We start from the raw sequence: 21,996 nt of genomic DNA on the forward strand, positions 1-21,996 counted from the left end.
ATAAACAGGCTTCTTAGCTAGCTGAAGAGAGAGGTAGGACGGGTTCAGAAACTGCTTTCAACCTACTTAGAAGATTCAGTGGCATGCTTTTGTTCTGGCGAGGACCTGTAGTTGAGGGCAGAGGTGCATTTGTGTTTTTCTGAGCCAGAAGTGTTCTAAATTGTTTTAAATGTTTTGGGATTTAACCCACAAGCTCTTCGATCATGAAAAATCTTTTCTTCCTTCTATATCACAGAAAGAACTATTTAATACCTGAATGACTTCTGTCTATTTTCAGAGCATCTAAGTTGGAAAATATATGTATGAATCTGAAGTGTTTATGCTCTTTCAACCCTGTTTCAAATGAAGTAGTGGCAGTTCTTACTGTGCAAATAGAACACCAAAGGAGGTGAAGTTGCAAGATATGTTTTTTAATGGACAGGTCAGATTTAGCTATGCTAATGTCAGTCCTGAACCATGAATCATGCTTATTACAACAAAGCAGGAAGGCTGTTTTTCCTAATCTTGTGATTCAGATGAGCATTGCTGTACTAGATACTCACTGTATATCTGAAGTCACAGAAGGAGTTAACCGCCAACAACAGCTTCCAGTAAATTCCAAATGTAATGCATTATGCAGAAAAAAAACTAGACCCTGTAGTCATAGCTGAATAAATTGATCTTCATGTTATATCACATACAGTTCTCCAATGCTGTGTGCTGTTTACTGGCTGTGTTAGGGAGGCTGCGGGTTAAAGTCAAGACAAGATGAAACATCCCTTTGAGTGCCCTGTGGGAAGCCATCATTTAGATCTTTTTTCAGCCTTTTTGCCTGGAGACAGTATTCATTTGTTCCGTCTTCCATGGGCTACCATGGAGTGCTAAACAGTGGCCAGCAAATGTGGAAGACAGCAGCAAGTTAAAAATCTGCAGGTGAAAACTCATTATCTGAAGCATCACAACAATGTTATTTTTATTGCCTGTTTTCAGAATATGTTCACATTTCATTGTAAGTGCTGAGCTTGAGTCTCCTCACACCTGCACTAATGTCAGTCAGGAGTAATTTCACTGAAGACAGCTAGCTCTGTTCTTAGGCATGCATGTTCGAGGCAGGCGGCTCACTGCCATGCCCTGTGCAAGTGAGAAGAGCCAAGCCCATGAGTAAAACTGCCAGTGTTAGCTCATTTTGGAAGTAGGGGATAAAAATAGAATTATTTTCATGTTTTAAATACAAGAATGATTTTTATCCTGAAGGTCTCCAGCTTAATATTCTGCTCCCTCCCTTATTTTCTGCTGTTGTGCCCCCCTCCTCCCTCGCTCCTGCCAGATTTGATTATGTTTCTGTGTCAGTGCCTGCAGCAATCCCTAAAGCAAAGTTTTGCCAGTTGCACATGCTGCTAAAAGCCAGGTACTGCCACTGCAGAGGTGAGTTAAATGAAGTTTTCTAACTTCTGCTCCTTTTCCTTTTGTCTCCTCCCTCTGCAGATGCCTTCCCTGCCTGCGGGTTAGAAATAGTGGTTTCCACATTTCAGTGCGGTCCACCCAGTGGCCTTCTCACAGTGAACCAGTTCTGCTTTGGCCTTCCTTCCTTGAACCAGGGGTGGCCTGGTTCAATGGTGACACTACTTCTGGCTAGGTCTAGCTCATCAGAACGGTTCACAACGTTGTCTTTCCCAGCAGACTTCTCAGGCATGGTTGAAGAGCAGGCTGTAGCCCACATAAACAGTTGGAAGGCTGTGGGCCCTACCTGGCCAGTCTTTCCCCATCTCATAGTGGCTGCTTTGTAATAGGATGGGCTATGGGACTGTGGGATGAATGTGTATCTCTTTGCATTAACAATTCCATTGTTGCCATCTGATTGGCTTAACTTGCCTTTTTTTTTTTTTCATATTACAGGTAAGACCCTTTATATGATAGGGAAAAACCATGGCATGCATCTCCTTCAAGTACTTCACAAAAAAAGGATGTTACAAAAAAGGAAGTTATTTTAGTCTTTTTTTCTCAACAGAGCCCCAGTTAGGTTTGATCAGACAGGAAAGCAAAACCATGGTCCCAACCACTTTGCAAACATAAGTGCATTTACTACACAAAGGCATGCCTTTAGAAACATCAACTAAGGCAGCTGCTTTGCTAGGCCAGAAAACTGAAGATCAGAAGGAAAACCAAGAGGTGAAATACATTCTGGAGGAAAGAAGGGAGTGAGTTGCTAGGGCCAGACCACCAGTGATTTGTGACTATACGTGATGCTGGTCAAGGCAAAAAGAATCTTCAAATAACTCTCTAGGAACATGGTTTTCAGGAGTCTTGCAACAGAGAGAGTTAGATGTGGTGAGCTAAACGTTTCTGGAGCCTGTTTTCCTCTGACATATTTTAATTGTATGTAAAAGCTGATATTTGGCTTTAAGGAAGCTGTCTTAGCATGCTTATCATCATTGCTATTAATCTTAATAGAAACAGTCACAAAAGTCCTGTGCCCATGCCAGTCCCACTGGGTTAAATCATAGTTGAGATAAAGGACTGCAGCCCACAGTGCGGTCCGAGACACCAGGAACAATGTGCATTCATACTCACATAGTGAGCGTGGGAGTATGTGTCAGAGAGTGGTACTCCAGTCCAACTCGTGATGGCGTTGAGTTCAGAAGTGTCAGCTGTAGTTGAAAATCTGAAAATACATGTTTCACAATGTTACCCCTGAAGGTGTTGCTGTGGGAGTTCCTAGGTGATCTGCAGCATTGCCAAGTCCTGTGATTTTTATCATGAGTTGTATGATACCCGCTAATTTTCTTGAATATCAAGCTCCTGGATTCCAGTGTTTTTATTTTCTTAACTTTTGATTTTGTAAGTTGGTAAGTTTCCAATCCTTCTGCTTGTGGTCAGAGTTTCAAAACATTACTCAAATGCACTCTGAGATTCCAGACAGCAATGGTAAATAAAGGAGAACCTAGCAGTTGTTCTTTTTCTTTTTTCTTTTTTCTTTTTTTTTTTTCTTTTAACTTTTTATTTCTATAATCTCTCTGGCTAATCTTGTGATTTCGTGACTCGTGGCTTTTGAATCTTTAGGGTTGATTATGATGCCATCTTTCCTTCCTTGTATTACTGCACTGTATATAACAAGTACAATTAAGAATAGATATCAGGATATTTCCAAGTTTTAAAAGCAAAACTCAGATCTCTCCTTTCCCTTGACCTACCCCTCTCTCCTGCAGCTGAATCATCAATACTTAGAAGGCATTTTTGGAAGACAAAGAATGTTTTTTAGCACCATTTCATTTTCGTGATGCTGGTGGTGTTTCCATCAGCACTGAAGTTCTGCTAAAGTTATAGATCACGTGCTGGAGGGGGGTTGGCAAAATGCTGTGTGTGGTACTGTTTCTAGCAAAATGTAGTGTCTCTGTTAGATGAGAAGGTAATACAGTTTGGATTTCCTTCAAAGTTGTCACTGTGCTATTTAGCCATCGAGACACGAGGCCATGGAGCTGTGCTCTTTGGGGGAACAAGGACCTGTTCTTTTTTGTCTTCCTGATAAAGGCATCCTCCTCCTTGCAAATTTCCTTAATGTAGTGGAGTAAAATCTTAAATTCACACCTCTCTCATCAGGTGAAATTATTTCATAGCAGCTGAGTTCTCCTCTCAACATCTCCCTCAGCAATTTTTTTAAAGGAATGAGATCTATCTGCTCAGCAGTGCTGTCTTATTTGTACACATGTGCTGAAAGCATTGGATGAGAGAAGAGAAAAGCGGTAATTGTATTTTACAAGATAGAAATGAGAGAAATTGTCTGATATTTCTGAAATGCAACCTCAGAATTTTCCAGTGTAGATATTCCCCAAAAGACAGCATGTTATTTTGGACTTTAATGTTATTGGCTTTTGAGGGGCCTGTAACAATATTAAAAGAAAAATAAGAAGAATGTAAACTGTAGACGGAGGTCTCAATGAAAGTTACACATCTACAAAAAACAGATACAAAGCAAACAACTTCAAGACAGTCAATAGACTTAGTGTGGTCATAGAGTTTATAAGGTCTTGAGAAGTCATAAAAAAAAGAGGTGAACCACAGAGTAAAACAAAAAACTCTGGCTCCATCAGAAGGCATGGAGTTGATCTTTCCTATGTGGCTGCTCTAGTGTCTCTTCCATAATGTCCAGCCCAGGTGTTGGCTTGCATGTGCTGTGCATTTTAACAACAATGACTGATCTGTGGTCAACTGGTCAGCTGGAAGATTCACAGACAAGAAACCCTGTCTTTTTTGAGACCTCTTAATGGTCAGAGAAGCAAGGAAAGCTAGAATTAGTCTTCCTGCAGAAGTCAAAATAAGAAAACTAACATTAGAGAGTAGATGACAAAACTCACGTTTTAAGAAGCAAGCGCACATTTTAGGACGTCGTCCTTCAGAAGTGCAAATCTGTGTGTTTTGTCTATTGACTATCCCATTATATACACAGAGGTTTGCTTGTTTTTTAAAGGAAAATGAAAGGTTGTTTCTGTCCACAGTGTTCATATAACTTTAGTTGTCTGAACGGGAGAAAACCTTGAGGAGTTGGCTTGTGTGATATGAAGCGGGCAACAGGGTAGTCAAGCAGTTTTAGAAATTTAAATGAACTTCCAATTTAACATTCAATTAACTACCAGAAGGGGAGCAGTCTTGCTGATCATGAACCACTCTTTGCTCATGGGCCCATCAGGGAATGAGCAAATACACTTTTCTGGGGAAGAGCCATACCAACCCGTCATTCTCCATGCCAGAGACCATTGATTGGAGACAGGTCTGAGTTTATGTGACTTGGAAGCAGACTAGTCTTTCTTGGATTTCTAAGTCCTCAAAGCCTGGTTGCAGACTGTAATTAGAAGAGATTAATGCTGAGGTTCACATATGGCTCCAGATATCAACACAGGATGTTTGTAGAGGTTGATTTCAGCATCAGTCTGATAGGGGAAAGTCAAATTTGGTTTTAACCCACTTAGTTTGGAACTAGATGTGCTGTCAGAGTGAGCAAGGTTGAGCCGTAGTAATGAACAGCACACCAACACCTGCTATGGCAATGTGACAGTATTAGGGAGCATAAATTGCAGTCTCACTTCAAATCAGACGCTGAAGTGTGGAAGAAAGTTTGTGCACCTGGACAACTTATCCAATTCCTTGAACTGCCAGGGGAATGAAAACAGAGGCACTGCGTTGTCAGCCACTATTGCAAGTATTCCTGGGAGAAAATTCAAGTCCAGTCAGATCTGGAAGTCCTAAAACTCTATTACCTTTTGCCATTAATTTAGCACGTTCAGAAATTAACTGTCACTAACTACTGAGCCTTTTGCTGGTAATTGAATTAAAACCTACTGCTCTCACTTAGAAACTCTGTGTTCGTGACCTTGCAGGTGATTACAGCTTTCCAGCTAGCGCTTTTATTTTATTATTATTATTTTTTAGTCAAGTTTCTTGGTTTGGAGACCTCTCCTTGGAAGAGGTCCAAACATATTTCCATCTGTTTGTTCCGGTGGGTGAGACTTGGCAGAGTCCGGCATGGGTGGGGACAGCACAGAAATGACCCCGTCCCTCATCAAATACAGTGTGCTTGAACCAGTTTACCTAAGGACTTGCTGTCATGTGGCCTTTGGCTGTAGCGTTGAGATGACTGGGTCATGTCTGGCCCAGGCATCCTTCATGATACAGCTGCCCCATGAAACACAAAGCCTTGTGAACTCAGGGCTGAAAGCAGTGTAGATGCAGCTGAGTCTTTGCAGTTTGAGCAGATGTCTTTTCCTTGTGCTGCTCAGTTGTGTGGTGTCAACACAGGAGCCACAGGCCCAGCACCCTGCCACAGGTTTCCTGTGTGAACTTGGCTGAGTCACTTAATCTCTGTGGCTCATCTGTAAAAGTAGTGCCTCCTTAATATTTCTCTGTATTGCTCACCCAAGGCTTTAGGAACATAGACTGTTTTTTTTATTGGGTAGAGGGACAGTCCCTCATTGTCAGGGTGCTTTGATCATTATTGTAACCTAGAAAAGTTAACACAGCTATTAGTTTCTCTTCACCATTTGGTAAATAAGAGGTATCACCCCAAAGAGAGGAACAGTTTACCAAAATGATGACTACATTAATACATATTTTATAGAGCACTGTATTCAAGACCTTTAGAATCCCTACCACACCTACTTCAATGGGGCTTTGTTCTTCTGCATAGCTTTGGGGAGTTGTTGCAACACAAATAACGAAGGACAAGAAATGTTTACCTCAGGCTTAAAATTCAGCCAGCCTGTAACATACTGCCTACATTCTCCATCCCAGTAAGTACTCCCAGAGAGCTTGTAATAATCCTTACCTCTGTGTGGGAGCTTCTTCTATACCATTAAAATCATTGGGCATTTTACTACTGATTACGAAGGCAAGTAAGATGAGAGACCTTAGGTCAGTACAAGAGCACGCTAGTCATGAGAAGAAGGATGTGTGGTTTGGGTAACGAGGGAAGACTTTGCTCTCAGTCCTTCACAATGGCTCAGAAATCCATCGGAAATGTTAGCAAGAGGCCTTTTTATTTCCTTCTGGAAAAAGCATGTATATTTAATTCCTGTTATAAAACATTCTAATGGTAGTAAATAGTGAAGTTCTAGAAGGAAAAAAATGATTTCTCAGTTAATGAAGGAGAGAGGGAGAAATTACAAATCCCTGGTTGCCTATTGTTGGTTGACTAGCAACATTTGGCCACAGACAGCAATACGAACATGGTTTTAGCACACAGGTGGCTGTAAGAGAAGGGCTGTGCTAAATGAAGCCTAGGATCTCCTTGAAGCAGTTCAACCTATTTTTCCAAATATATTACAAACTGAGTCAGACTGAAACTGTTGTAGATAGTCTATTCCACTTCAGATAAAGTTGCATATTCATTTTAGCTTCAGAAAAAAAAGTTTATGTTGGCATTTTCTGTTCCTTGTAGTCACGCTGGCTTTTCAAAATAGCTTTTGAACTAAAAATAGGTTTCCTGAAATTCATAATACTGGGATAAATAATATCTCTTCCTTTACTGCTACTACACTGAAGCAGATGGAGAGTGCTAAGACTCTTTCACGACCAGTAAACAAGTAACTCTTAAGTGCTAGGGCACAGAAATGTAGCTGCTGGGTCACTGTACAATTCTACGACAGAGGCTGTCATTGCAAGTTAGCTTGAGTTAAGTCCCCTGGAGTTAGCCCAGAAAGGCTCCAGCAGCAGATTACACGAACTGCATAGATGCGCTGTTGCATTTCCAGCTTGAGTTTCACCCATAACCTCTGGCAGACCAGCTAATTTAGGATGACAGTCAGTTACAGTTCTGTGTTTCTTCTTTGTGAACAGTAATCAGATTAGGGGTGACAGCCAGGTGATGTCTCAGGTTAGTGAAGACAGACTTGCAAAATCCATCAAGATCCATGTCATAATGATGTCACCCACCTAGTGTGCACACCCGCCATGGTTCCCACAGTTACTTTAGCAAACAGACTGTGATACAATATATTGCACATAAGGGACAGATATGCTGCCTGTGAATAATGCAAATGGATGGCTGCAGAGTAGTTCTTTGAGGACAAACTGGGCTCAGAATAAGCTTGACTCTGCAAATCACAAAGGAACTTTTGCACCCTCTGAAGTCAATAGAATTTGACTTCACATTTCAAATTCACTTTGATTAATCTGATCTTGACAGTATGGCACTTGTGCTGTTGCAAAGAAAATTGGTAGTTGCACAAGATCAGAGATTTTTCTAATTTAAGGTATGAGGGAATGTTTGCTGCTGATGAAAACCTTATCTTCGTAATGAGCAATAACACAATCTGATAATCTATCATTATTAAGTGTCCTTCTCTTTTTTTTTGTTCTCCCTTAAGCTGAAACTATGTCACCTATAGACAGAAATAAGGAAAATGGACTGCAATTGCCCAAACTATGCAAATTTTGTGACATTAAAGTAACAACCTGCTCAAACCAATATCAGTGCAAGAGCAACTGCAACATCACTTCTATCTGTGAGAGGAATAATGAAGTCTGCGCCGCTGTATGGTAAGTTATTTCTTCATACAGATGGGGAAGGGAGCACAGCCTCATTCATCATTACTTAGTACTTTCCTCAATTGCTCTGATATTCAGAATCTCCCTGCTATTTCACCGGGCTTGGCTCTCTCGCTTCCAACTCGTATCTGTGCTCAGCATGCTGAGAGTTGCTTGAGGTTAACAACAATGCTGATATCAAATGTTCTGGGGATTTATTTATTTATTTATTTATTTGGAAGCGATTCTGTTCCAGCATGTGCTGTTATTGGAAAAGAGGCATGTTTTTGCTCAAACCATTGAGCTGCATCTATCCACAGCACTCAGAGTAGAAACAGGTCTAAGACAGAGAAGATTGCGGTGGCATTAGCTGAAGAAAAACAATGCTCTCTCAGATTTTGTACTGAACTAGACTATATACACGTATCATAGCAGCTTTATTTACAACTTATGGGTAGAAATGCTTTCTCTTAATTGAAAAATATTCTTCCGTGTATGCATTGTCTCTGGTGCAAGTGTTTCACTTTTTATACAGTGTCTAAGTTCAAAGAAATCTAGAGCATGTGAAAATATTTAATGTAATATTTTTTGTAGAATTTGTTGACTAAACTTGCATTACTCTCTAAAAACTGGGAGGTTACCCTTCCATAAATGGCAAGAAAGAAAACCAGAAACACTCTTAATGAGTTCGTAAGTGGACAAATGAAACAGGACTGAGTACTTGCAACACTGCTGCTGATTTAGAAGCATGATTAGAACCACTTACAGAAAGGCATGATTAATTAATTTATTGAGGTAGTAGTTATGTCCATTGACGTGAAGAGATGTTCAGCGTAGTTGGACGTGGACACTGGAAATTCAGAATCAGTCCAATATGCCATTCCATATTTGTCCTGTACTCCTAGAGTATGTATTCATTGTCTGTTATTGCCATACAAAGTGACTGTAGTGCCACTGAAGATACACTTTGACTTTTACATGCCAATTTATCCAAAAGACACATGAGTTGAGAATTACATTTGAAGTACTATTTGCCTCTAAGTCTTCTGTCCATGAAATAAAATCTATGGACCAAGACAAAACACAGGAATCTGGGCCAGATTATCAGCTGTAAATATTTCCCTGACAGTGAGGTCACTTTGGCTTGCACCAGTTTTGTTTTGTTTTTGTAAAAAACATTCTGTGAGTAACTCCTTTGGTGCAGAAATTGTGCAGATTGCAGGCCTCAAGAACAAAACAAAAAAGTCTGACCCACTAGAAATTCCTCAGATTTTGAGGAAATAATTCAATTTTTATCATAATTTCCCACAGATTTTTACTGCCTGCACAGTGACCACAAAAACCAAAAGTATGTTCTGAAGTTCACAGCAGTTCATTGAGCATTAACTTGAATAATTTCGGGTGAGATTTTCAAAGGCACTCATTGGGGTTTAGTGGTAATACGATACAGGAATAGCTGTGCCATTCTAAAAATGCCCCAGTGTGGAGCAGCCCAGATGCAGCCAAATTTATCCCATTCAGGAAAGACAGAGAAAAACATAGGATATTCTTTAAATCCCCTTTGACTTCTCAAAAGAGACAAATCTGGGACAGGCACAGGCCTTTCTGCTCCCTTTCTTAAATATTCTTGCTTTGATTTCAATTTTCTCTTTTTCATTCTTAGGAGACGAAATGATGAAAATGTGACATTAGAAACAATATGCCATGATCCCCAGAAACCTCTCTATGGTCACATGTTGGATGACACCAGTTCAGAGCAGTGTTTGATGAAAGAAAAGAAGGACAATGGGGGATTGATGTTCATGTGTTCCTGTACAGACGAAGAGTGCAATGATGTTCTTATTTTTTCTACAGGTAGGTTTAATAATTTACCCTGCATTCCAGGGCTATACCTAACACGTAACTTTAAATCTGTCATACCAATGGACTTGCAGTTTGTGGAGGAAAACCTACAGTTGCTAGAGACTTTTTGGTCTCTTCTGAAAAGATGAGCCCAAGGTTTCTTGGCTGTGGGCTTTAAAGAAGTTGGGGCAAATACTGATACTGGTTTGATCGTAGGTGGTAGACCCAGGACCTAATTCTATCAGATTGCCTTGATTTTATAAAAAAAGAATGCATTTGCAGTGAAAAGATCTGACTGTGTCAGCTGTCTGGAGTTTTTATACAAAGCTAGCCACACCCTTGTGGATTTTGGCTAATTTGTTAAAAATTAGTCATGCTATAGCTGCTTGTCCTGGAGCTATACAAGCTGAATACAATCACTTTGACAAATGTGTGTCTTCTTTGTGTATTTATGGGAACCGTTCCATAAATTCAACACCAAATTCCTTCATTCCCATCAACTGTGGACCCCCTCACACTTCCAGAGCAGCCCAAAAGGAGCTGTAGTGTAAATGAAAACATGGCCTTTTTAGCCTAACTCCTTTCACTCTCGGGAGTGGAGCTTTTCCTCCTAGGTCATGTGCCGTAAGCATTCTAGGTGACTCATGAAAGCTGTGCCCTGCATTGACATGTAGAAAGTGTATAATTACAGATAAAAAATACAGTGACACAAAACTTCATTTTGTAACTTTTCCAATTCATTCACAAACACAAGCATTAACTCCAGTTGGGAGGGGGGAGAATTGAAGCTTTGTCGTTCCATTTTTTATTGTTGTGGATTAGTGTTTCTTTTAAATGAAAACAGCCCCTTTGGGTTGCTTGCCTGGTTAGCCATGGCAGGAAGACAAACGATTTTTACAGTATCAGACATGCGGTTTCCTGTCTGTGTTTAACTTTGAGCAGAACATCACAGCCAGCTGGTCCACGGCTCCTCCAGACAACTAGATAATAGCCCGTAATAATTTTGCCTTTGGAATGACTGTCATCCAGGTCTATTCTGTACATTGTTCTTGCTTTTTTTTGTCTCTATATTTCTTGTACATCAGAGTAGTAAGGATTTTTGCAGTATTTTTGCACATCTTATAGTTTTAGAGAGTGGACAAAAACTATGCTAAGGAAGCCAGTTCAAGGAGTGACTGTGCTTGTTTATCAGCAGAAATGGAGACAATAAAAAAAAGATTGTAGTATTTCACCTGATAATCACAGCCTTTCCTTTCAAGCTATTGCTGTAAAAGATCAGTGTTCTAGCTCTTCTTCCTTCTGAATGTGCACTTAAGAAAAACCAGATTTAGTGGTTTTTTTTTTTTCAGTGTTTCTGAGGTAAAGAAGAAAATTGTGGGTAAGGCAGAGATTTCTAATTTCCACCAGAGGTTAGTCACTACATTCCAGTGATTCACAGCTGATCTGTTATTGCTTATAGAAGAACTGGCTTATGGCACTGTTGGCTTGTATCAGTCTTGAATGTGAAGGGTAAACCTACTGACTCTGTTTTTAGACACAAACATCTAAAGCTTTGGGGTAGTGGGCGGTATTGTGACTCACAGAAGTGTGGCTTTGGAAATGTTTGAAGTGGTTAGATCCAAATCAAATGCCTCTTTCTTGTATGGACTTTTTGTTTAAATTGCCAATCTGCAAAATAAACCAGGCACAGTCAGACATGTGCCCAAACATGCCTGTAGTTCTGCTGTGTCAGGGGGCTTCTGGCCCTGATGCTGAGCCCTGGCATTTCAGGCCACAAGCGGTTGGTGAAAAATATGCGCAGAATCAGTCCAAACAATATTCTGTAGTTCTTGGAGAAATATATCCAGGAGACAGGTAGCCACTGCAAATCTGACTACCCCATGTTTATTTTTCAAGCCTTTTCTTTTTTGCCAAATAAAATTGTGGGTGACTAGCAAACAACTTACACCCCTGTGGTGGAAAAACATTTCTCACAGCAAAACTCAATGCAAGTCTGTTTAAATTATTATTTATTCAAATGTCTAATGTCAGTATTACTGGAAGGTAAAACCAGGGAGCAAAAACACTGGAAAAGATTAGCCAAAAAGGGGGGGGGAAGGCTCTGGCTGGCCATGGAGCAGTTGGCTAGGTGGCAGACAGGGCCCTTGTCATGCTGTCATGGAAAAGATGAGTGCAGGACTGGACTACAACGGCTTTTTCCTCCCTGATGTCTAGTTGTGTGTGGTGGATCTTCTGCACAAAATTTTTACATTGGCATCTTTTGCTGGTCTGTCTCTAGCTGTTTGCACAGTTCCAGGCCTCCCTTGGTGTTTGGCCAGCCTTGTTCCTCAGCGTTCCCTTCACCACACCATCTCCCAGCCTCTACGCATCAGCCAGTGTCAGCATGACAAATCCTTAACAAAGTTTTTCTTTATTAACAGTCCTAAGTAATTTGGCTGAAGTCAAGGCTACCCAGAGGAATGGGACTTGTGCTCTTTCCAGCCTTGTGACTGATCTGATCTCCACGGGTAGAGAGGACCAGGCACTCTCAATGCAGCCAAGGAAGTGGGATGCCTGCATGCTATGCAGTATATGACCTGTCTATATTGCAGTGCAAGTTCTTCCTATTGTTCAGCCATCTGTATACAAAAGGGTGACCCCAGAACCAGTGTCTGCAGACAGAAATATAAATCCTTTAAATCACAGGATCGTGTATACTGTTGTCATTACATATGTTATTGTTATCCCAGGCATTGAGTTCAAATCCATCCAAAAATGCAGAGTTTTGGAAAGGCACAGCAGATCTGTAGCCTAGCTCTGTTCAGTTTAAAGTAATTTATTTTTGAAAATTTGCACAGTGATCATTTTTCACCTTCACCTGCTTTGCTATGCTGTACAGATCTTCAAGCACCTTGCAACCAAGGTACCTGTGGGAATGTTCAGGGTAGATTGTTAATTCCACAGGTACTGCCTGGTGGGGTCTTTACACTGGGCATTCTCACTGCACCCTGCCATAATATGGGTTAAACTTTAGCAGCAATGTTTTATGCAAGTATTAAACACTATCTGAATTATCCAATCAGTTGCTTAGAAACAGCAAAACTTTAGTGATAGAGATGACTGATGGGTCAACAAGAATTCATGAGAATAATGAAGCTAACTGGGGAAGGGTGTCAGAGGAGAGGAAGGTGTGCTGATAACAATCTTAACATTGATAATAGTTTTTGTAAGTTTCTTAATTGAGGGTGTAAGAGATGTAAGTATTTGATTATTCAGTTGTGGCCGAGTCATTTGCCTGAATGAATTGCAGCCTATAGATGAGTAGTGTGTCAAGTGCTGTGATTGCTAGCTGTATATGGTTGTTACCTGGGACACCTGGTGTTGCTGCTGCCTGAATGACTACAAGCAAGCAGAGTGCCTCGTCTTGCACCTGGATGATAGGAGATATTGCTAATGTTTTAGAATTTCCTTAATTTGGTATCTCTCACTTGTCTCTAACATGTTGCCCCTGTCTTTTCCTTTCTTTCTCTCCTCTTCCTTTTCCTACTAGACTCAAAGCTTTAGTGATTTTACTTGACTACATAGGAGGATCTCAGACTTAAGAGCAGACTTAAGACCTGTGCACAAACAGCAACCAGGCCATAAATACTCATGTGATGAGTTGTCCAGTGCTCAAGGAACAGCAGAAGGGACATGATTACAGCTGGACTGCTTCCAAGTGGATTATAACAAAGGCTTTCATTAATCTGTTTTTCTGTTATCCAACTAACATGTTCAGAAGGTAACTGTCTTCCAGCTGCCCCATAAAAGAGGTCAGTAGCATTACATAACGTTGCACAGAGCCTCTCAACGCTTGTATATTGGCATTGTTCTCAATGTTTCCTCTTAGATATTTGCAGCCACAGAGTCCCACCCAAAGCTTGCAGCTGTATGTAACCCAAGGAGAGGCTGCTAATACTGAATGTGTGATTCACTTAGTGGGATAGAAAGGAAATAGAACGGAAAGAAGCTAAAGAAGCCAAAAATTTGTTTTGCTCTGGTTTATTTATATTGTTTGCTTCCTAGGAAAATAACCACGCAGAGCTCAGTTACAGATTTGTGTGAAAACAAACTAGGCAGTGCTCTTCGAGCCTGGTTGGCATATTTGTTACAATTTGCATCACTTGAGAGCTTAATAAGTGTGGGAATGTGGCCAACCTTTTATCAGGTTGTCATGGAAGAGACTTTAATAATTACAGACAGAAACAAACTGTAACTAACACTGGCAACATAATATTTTGGGAAAGGTTGAAGGGGTGAAACTCAGGCTGAGAATAAAAATAGTGGTTAATGTGTGGCATCTGTTGGAACATATTGAAACTGGAGAGATTGATTTGTTCCAGAAAACCACCAGCAAACAGCAGCAGACACTGAGTTGTGTAACTGAGGCACGTATCAGAAACACGGTCACATGGTGTAAAGTTAGAACAAGTCAGTTTTCATATTGCTGAGTAGGAAAGCTCAGCTACAAAAGTCAAAACGCACAACGGATGCCATGTACACACAGTGGAGTGACCTGTTAGAAGGGTATAGATAAGGGAATGCATCCGGGGTGAGATATTTTAAACAAGTGGGTGCTGTGTCAGCAAACCAATGAATTACACTTTTCAGCCAGCAGTGAGGGAATGAAACAGCAACAAACTATTTGTTCTGTCTTAGAGCTTGAGAGTTTCTTAGCCCGCCCCCCCCCTCCCCCCCCCGCCCCGAGTGCTGAATAGCATATTTGGCAATCAGAGAAATGAAACTCTGCTTACAATAGATAAAATATCCATTACATCACTCCTGCCCGGCCTTTACACTGAAGTGGGCCATCCAGAGGTGATCTATGACATGACTGAGATGCAGCTGTTCCCATCAGGTGGCGGATGCAGATGCATGACTCTTACAACATGTAACTGGGTTGTGTAACTGGAGGTTCTCCTCGGTCACAACAGAGATGTCTGAGTCCTGATCACCTGATCATGGGTAGTCATGTGCTGAGAGCAAAGGGGAAAGCAGTAGTGAGTGTGCCACAGCTCTCCAAAATTGCTCGTACTGTTGCCTTACTAACCTCTCAGAAAAAGAGGTAACTGGTGGCACTGGGCACTGGCCTGCATAAAGTGTGCTCTGAGGTCTGGATCCAGTCTGCCAGTCATGTACTGACTGCTGAGCAACATTCAGGCTGGCGAATAACCCAAATCCTAAGAAAACAAGTTCCCACACCTTTGGGCAAACATCCTTGGGGCCCAGATTCTGAGCCAGGAGGATGGCAGTGCTTTAGAAACACAGCTGGAGAGGCAGCTTCTAGAGATGGCTTTGCCTGTCACTTCTGCTCTCTCTGTGCTCCTCTCTGATAGGAGGCCAGGTAGACCTGCTAACTACCAGTGCTAGCCTCTCCAGAAGGCTGCTTCAGCAGATGCTGTCACTGGGCTTTTACGTGCCCTGACAACATCATCTTTAGACTAAATATGAAGACATACAGCTCAAACACAAGTTACTGGCCTTGACAGTCTTGGTTTACCTGGTCCAAGAAAAATCTTGACAAATTCAGGAACTGGCTGCAAGAACTTAACTTTCAGGAAAGTCTGCAAGAAATGCCAGGGTTTATTTTTCACTGGATAGCAACATAGAGTCTGCTCTGGTTTTAAAATCTACTAATCTATGTCTTCTGCCATCAGATGGTTCAGCATAGAGAGGGAAGGTTGGAACTGATTTTCTGTCCCACAAAACTAGTAAGTTTTTTAAAAGTTCTTCAACTCCAGCAGGGATGGAAAATCAAAATGTTTCCAGGAAACTGTCAAGATAAAAAAAAAAAAAAAAATGCAGGTTAGTTTGAAGTGCAGCATTTGAGTTTGGTTATTTCCAAATATTTTGTGTCAGCATTGACCATTTTCCTGAGAAAAAAGCACCCACTTTCCGATTAAAAAAAACAAACAAACAATATCTCCCACGTGCAAAGCCCAAAAACCAATGCTCATAAAATTAGCAGAAGTTTCTAAACACAAAAGTTGGACCAACTTTCAGACCACTTTTGTTCACAAGACACGGGTTTTAGAGAAAAGTATAGGAATGTCTTGTCTAATAGAGTTTCTGTTTTGATGATCAACATTCTCCAAATAAAAATATTTTTCTGAAGATTCCCAAACCAGTTTAGTTCTAAAACGACCCAAATCAGCAGGGAGCGTGATACAATAAACTACAGAATTTCATTATCACTTGAGGATTCCTTTAGAAAATAAGTTAACCCAAACAGCAGCTCAGAGTCTGTGAAACTTCTCACTGAAAATGAAACATTTTATGGAATTAATTTTCATCCAGGAAGTAGCACTAAAGAGATGGGCAGGCCTTCGTCTATTTAATTGCCTAGTCTCTTGCCCAGAAATCAGTAAGCACGTAAGGTTCAAGCTCACATTTTGCCTGAATCAGAGTTGTCAGAGGTGGAAAGCTCTTCCCGGAATCAAACAGAGCAGAACTTGAACTTGGAGCTCCCCTACCCCAGACTAGTCCCCTCACTGGTGGGGATTTGACACTCGTATCTCTTGCCAAATTGCAACATTTGAACAGAATCCTGTTTATGCAAAAGCATTCAAAAAGTGTTAGTTTTCTTTCCAGCATGGAACTGAAACCAAACTTTGAAACCTCAGAGTTGCTGCAAAGAGGAGTTGTCCTTCAGTCAGCTCAAAGGGCTGCTTTGTGTCTCAGGGGCCTGCAAAATAACCGGACCGCAGGCCAGGTTCTGGGCCCAGAGTTTGTGACTGTGTGTGTCTGGAGACTTTAAGGCACTAGAGAAGCTTTCAAGACATTAGTATTGATAAGTTTAGCATGAGTTCTGCTCGTATGGTATATATTCTTGCCCTGCTGTGTAGCTCCGACTAGCAGATGTATCAGCTGCAACTTCAGAAAGAGCACAAGCAGCAAACAGTGTTGGAGTAGTTCAGTACCAACTGTGTGCTTATGCTGCCCTATGCATTAGAGTGTGGGTCCTAATTTTACAGGCGTTGTTTTATTTCTTGTTTCTAAAGTTCAGTGACACCAAGGTTCAATCAGAGGTCCAACCTAAAGAATTTGCGGGCAAACCAATGTTGTGCCTTGAAGCCTCCTGCCTGAACAGCGTTTCCATGTTCCCTGGTACCTGAGCCCAATTCCCTAAAGGCTTAGGTAGTGCTAAGGATCATGCAGATGGCTTGTGCTTAGTTTAAGCCACTTACAGGAAGCTTTCTTTTAGCTAGACTTCTCTATTGTTATGCTATATTAATAGGCTCTTTTGAAGCTTGAGAAAGGACTGATCTGCCTGAATGATAGTTCTGGGTGGGGAAAGTTATCTAGGAGCATGTTGGCAAAACCCGAAAGGCTGTTCCATTTAACCATTTCCTTGCTTGCCTGTTCAGCCAGGCTTTGCTCATAACAGTGCTCAGAAAGAGGAAGCTGCACTCCCATTTTTGAAATTATGGTGCTTGAGTCATAGGTATTTATTATAAGCAAATGAATATATTTATTCTAAGATTCCTGCAATCAAGCCAGAAAATGTTGGCTAGCCACTATGCAAACATACAGATGCACTCTTGATTTTGATCCTGCCCTGAGTTGGAATGCAAATTCAACTCAGAAGTACCCCAAACTTAGCCTGTGCTGGAGGGGCTGATTTTGTTTCGCTCATATCACCAGTCAAAATCAGAAGTGGTTTCCTTGCTTTAACCAACCCTTGGTGCCACCAGCTCTTCTTTACTGTTGCTGTCACCTTTAATCTTGCTGGCATGCAGATCAGTCCCCTCATTCTAAGCCCAGGATCCTGACACCCAGTTCCCCCTGTTTGGTGCTCATTCTTGCTCTTTCCAAGCTTTGAGTGAGACTTGTCTAGTGTCTTAAAAACAGAAAATGAGTACACCTTACCTCCCTGCTGCTTTAGGTGCAGGATGTGCAGCCACATGCTTTTTACCCCCTGCCTCCCTACTTCCTCCACAGGATGCTGCCGAAGCGGATATGTCACTTTGCAGCAGGGATGCAGGACAATATAGTGCTCAGGGGAAGTGGTGAAACTGCTCAGCCTCAGAGCAGTTTTTTCTGCTTCTGCTTTGATTAATTTATTTTTTTCATTCTTTTCCAAATGACATTTGCAACATCAACAGTTTCTGTCTTCCACCCAGAAATCCCCAGTACCACAAGCAGAGCTTTCCCTTATGCAGAAAGAGGAAGAAATAAAGCATCTGTGAAGCCTGCTGGAGACTTCTCAGCTGTAGGCCTAAGTAATACAGCCCGCACTCAGACATATAGGAATGACCAGAGACCCTCACTGTATCCAAAATGGTGAAGAAATGGAGATTTTGGATGAGTTTCTTCTCCATTAGATCTACATATGCACCAACTACCTGTAGCTGCTTGGAGCCTAATAGATCTCGGGGTGTTTTGTTTTGTTTTTCCCTCATTTAGAAAGACATCTGTATTTTAAATATCCGAGCTACATACTGCAAAGTGGCAAAGTAAAAGGGCTTAAAGTGTTCTGAGGAAGCACGTACACCACATAATATAGATTGCAGAGGATGATATGTTGCTCAGTTGCAAGAGCACAGTCCAAACTTCAAGCGTTCTTTTTGGTGACCAAGGGAAAACAACAACGGAACTCATATGAGCATTTAGCTCATAAAAACTATTTTATCTGATTGTTACAGATCACAGTTGCGTTTATAAAATTGTGGCAACAAAAACTCAGAGCCATCCTACAACAGTCAGTCCTCTTCCACCAGGGTGTTTCCCTAGTTCTTTATAAAGTAGATTTTCTGAGAGCAAAGTGTTCATGTGGGAATAAGCAATGCAAATCTGTTTACTGACAGTGACATTGGCCATTCTAAATATAATCCTCCAGTAAGGGCTATAAAAAAATGTATTTTTTTTACCCTCTTCAACAAGTTGAGAAGTAGAAGGGCTGCCTGTTATCTGTGATTATACATTTAAGTATAGGTATGTTACTAACGTTTTGTTGCCAGGGAAAATTGCTTGAGAATAAGGATTTGTGATTTGCATAGGTGTGAAAGAAGGGTTAGGCTTAAAAGGTTAATTTGCATGAATGAAATAAATTCATGTCTTTGTTGGTGTAGCACAGGTGCTGCTAATGAATGCCACTAACCTGTGCTAGCTGGAAATGTCAGTTCTAGAAAGACACTTCCTCTTCCTTGAAACCCTGTGAGAGATGGTAGGATTGAGTTATTTGCTCTACACTGACTGATGAACCTTTCAAACAGAGGAAGCACATCCTGGTTCAGGATTCGGGCCTTCTTCCAAAAAAAGAACATACTCTTCAGATGTCCTGTCACCTGCCTTTGAATAGCTGATGGCTCCTGCTGCTTGCCAGCTAGCTGTGCATTCAACATAAAAGTGATTATAAGTGAAACTGAAGGGTCAGAGGCACTGCTCATTCTAATAGCAAATTCTTTCCCCCCACCCTTTTCAGCACTTTTCCCTTAATTTTGAGAGACTTTTCTCATGCACCGCTTAGGGGAATCAGAGGCTTACTGTTAACTTACTGTTAGTTAGTGACAATTTCCCTTCAGAACGTATTAAACTTTTTCATATTGACTTATTTGGCTCAATGCACAGGACCTGAGTCAGTGACATGGCTGTAAGCATCCACCAGTGTCGTATCGCAAACACTAGCCACTTGCCTAACTTCTGTTACAGCGTCAGTTTTAGTCCATTCAGGTTAGACCCTCAGGGCTTCTTCCAATTAGTGACCTCCACTGTGGAAAAGTAATGCAGTACATTTACTGTGACTCAGAGGAAGAAATAGGCTAACAGAGTATGTTTTCATCATGCAATCAAACCAGGTTCAGTTAAGTTCTGATTCCCTTTAGTCTGTTTTAAGAATAAAACCATTCTCTTTCATACTATTTATTTTCCCTAAGACATACCCCAGATTGAACTAGTAGGGTCACTTCTAGGGGTGTGAGGGCATCTCAGAGAGGAATATGTTCCTCTCTGTTCCTAGAGCGTGTCCCTATTCAATAATATGTCTCCGTTGTCCTTTTATTCCCTATCCCTATGTACTTTACCTAACAATATGGTAATGGGTTTACATCCACTAAGGAGCTTGGAATGAGCTATCTACAGTTTTCTAACAAGGCAGCCAGAGTAGAGCCAGCAAGTGACACGCACAAGAAGTTTTCAGTTACATAAATCCATGCAAAAAGTGCATGGGGGATGACAGTTCTCGGATGTGCCATACGTGCCTGATTGTGCCTAAAGGGTTCAAACACCTGTGCACATGCAGGTGTTTGAATCTGTTGTAGTAACACTTTCACATATATCAAAGAAAGAGAATGAGTTTTGTTTTTTAGATTCATGTGCAAGCGTACATTTTGTGCTTGAATATTAGCAGGCATTATTTGTGCATGGATAGGCTTCCTGAAGATGAATTTATACGGATCCTACTGAAATATACTGGATCTGGCATGGTAACTGGACAGTTGGGTATTCGTGTGCTTCATTGTCTATTTACTTATCACTCCAGTTCTTTGGAGAAAAATTAATGTTTTCTTATAATTACTGGTTAAAGGGGCAGAAGAATACATCACCAGAGTAAGTGCAGGGGACTTTGGCTATTGTCTTCAGGAGTGTGAAGGTTTCATCCATAATGTATTAAAAGCTTTAGAGAAGAACAAAGCTATTAAATTACATTAGTTTCTTGTTCATTTAAGTCTGGCTCCATATAAAATAAGCAGACAGGGAAGTCCTGGAAGCCTATATGTAAAAGAACATTTAGAGGCAGGAAGGTAGTGATAGTTTTTATTATTTACTGTTAGTGGAGGAAATCATGTATTGCACACTGGATGAAAATTGTAGGTTACTGACAACTTCCTGTATACACAAATCTATGTTGTCATTTAATGTATGCCTTCCTTCTGCTCTCCTTTACAGATGACCCCCATAAGCCAGAGGAGAAAGATGAAATTTCCAAAGTCACAATCATAAGTCTTGTCCCCTTACTGGTGATTTCTGTTGCTGTGATTGTTATCTTTTATGCCTACCGCACTCATAAGAAGAGGAAGCTTAACAAGGCGTGGGAGAAGAATGTTAAGCCCAGGAAACATAAGGACTGCAGTGACGTTTGTGCTATTATGTTAGATGATGACCGTTCAGACATCAGCTCTACCTGTGCCAACAACATCAACCACAACACAGAATTGCTGCCCATTGAGTTGGACATTGTTGTTGGCAAAGGAAGGTTTGCTGAAGTGTATAAAGCCAAACTGAAGCAAAACACATCTGAGCAGTATGAAACTGTCGCAGTGAAGATCTTCCCCTATGAAGAGTATGCCTCCTGGAAAACTGAGAAAGACATTTTTTCAGATGTAAACCTCAAGCATGAGAACATCCTCCAGTTCTTAACAGCAGAGGAGCGTAAGACAGATCTTGGTAAACAGTATTGGTTGATCACTGCCTTCCATGCTAGAGGAAACTTGCAGGAATACCTCACGCGGCACATTATCAGCTGGGAGGACCTCTGGAAATTGGGTGGATCCTTGGCCCGAGGGATTGCCCACCTTCATAGTGATCACACACCCTGTGGTCGCCCCAAAACCCCTATTGTGCACAGAGACCTAAAGAGTTCCAACATCCTGGTAAAAAATGATTTAACCTGCTGTCTCTGTGACTTTGGGTTATCCCTGAGGCTGGACCCTTCTCTCTCTGTGGATGACTTGGCCAACAGTGGGCAGGTAAGTTAGAAGTTTGAAGAGGTGTGGTATGTGATGTAACAGCTGGTGTGTCCATTCCTGGGGTGAAAAGAGGGGATTAAAAGATATATGCTGCCATATTTACTTAAAATCACCAAAAATAAATGTGACTGTTTTTTTTGTGTTTGTTTTATATATATATATATATAAACGAATAGGCTTTAAATTTAACATTAAAGCAACAGTAAGAGAAGTGCAATGAAGGTTTGTTCTGATCAGAGAGCTGCATATGTATATGATGCCACCATCCTCTCTATCCATTTATGTTGAAACAAGTATGAGCTTGTTAGCTACTGTTTGTGGTGCTGCTGCAATGCACACACACGATAAGGAAGTGCTTCATATTCTGAGGTTAAGCCACAGTTTTCAGGCCTTGCGGCACTATGGTTTTATGTGAACAGACCCACTGCTGATGTACCCCAACTTATGTGAAGTC

General features: G+C 41.1%; 1 protein-coding gene across 5 annotated transcripts in view; it reads left to right on the forward strand.

Annotated features, from left to right (window-relative positions):
- TGFBR2 (transforming growth factor beta receptor 2) overlaps positions 1–21,996 on the forward strand; it is a 59,164-nt gene that overhangs the window by 19,358 nt on the left and 17,810 nt on the right. For all 5 annotated transcript variants that reach the window (XM_040547637.1, XM_040547638.1, XM_040547636.1 and 2 more), the window contains 3 exons: positions 7,836–8,007; positions 9,659–9,849; positions 20,743–21,542. In XM_040547637.1, the coding sequence (XP_040403571.1) occupies positions 7,836–8,007; positions 9,659–9,849; positions 20,743–21,542 (1,163 nt within the window). The remainder of the gene's footprint in view (positions 1–7,835; positions 8,008–9,658; positions 9,850–20,742; positions 21,543–21,996) is intronic.

This window comes from Cygnus olor, chromosome 2 (genome assembly GCF_009769625.2).
Source record: "Cygnus olor isolate bCygOlo1 chromosome 2, bCygOlo1.pri.v2, whole genome shotgun sequence".
NCBI classification, from domain to species: domain Eukaryota; kingdom Metazoa; phylum Chordata; class Aves; order Anseriformes; family Anatidae; genus Cygnus; species Cygnus olor.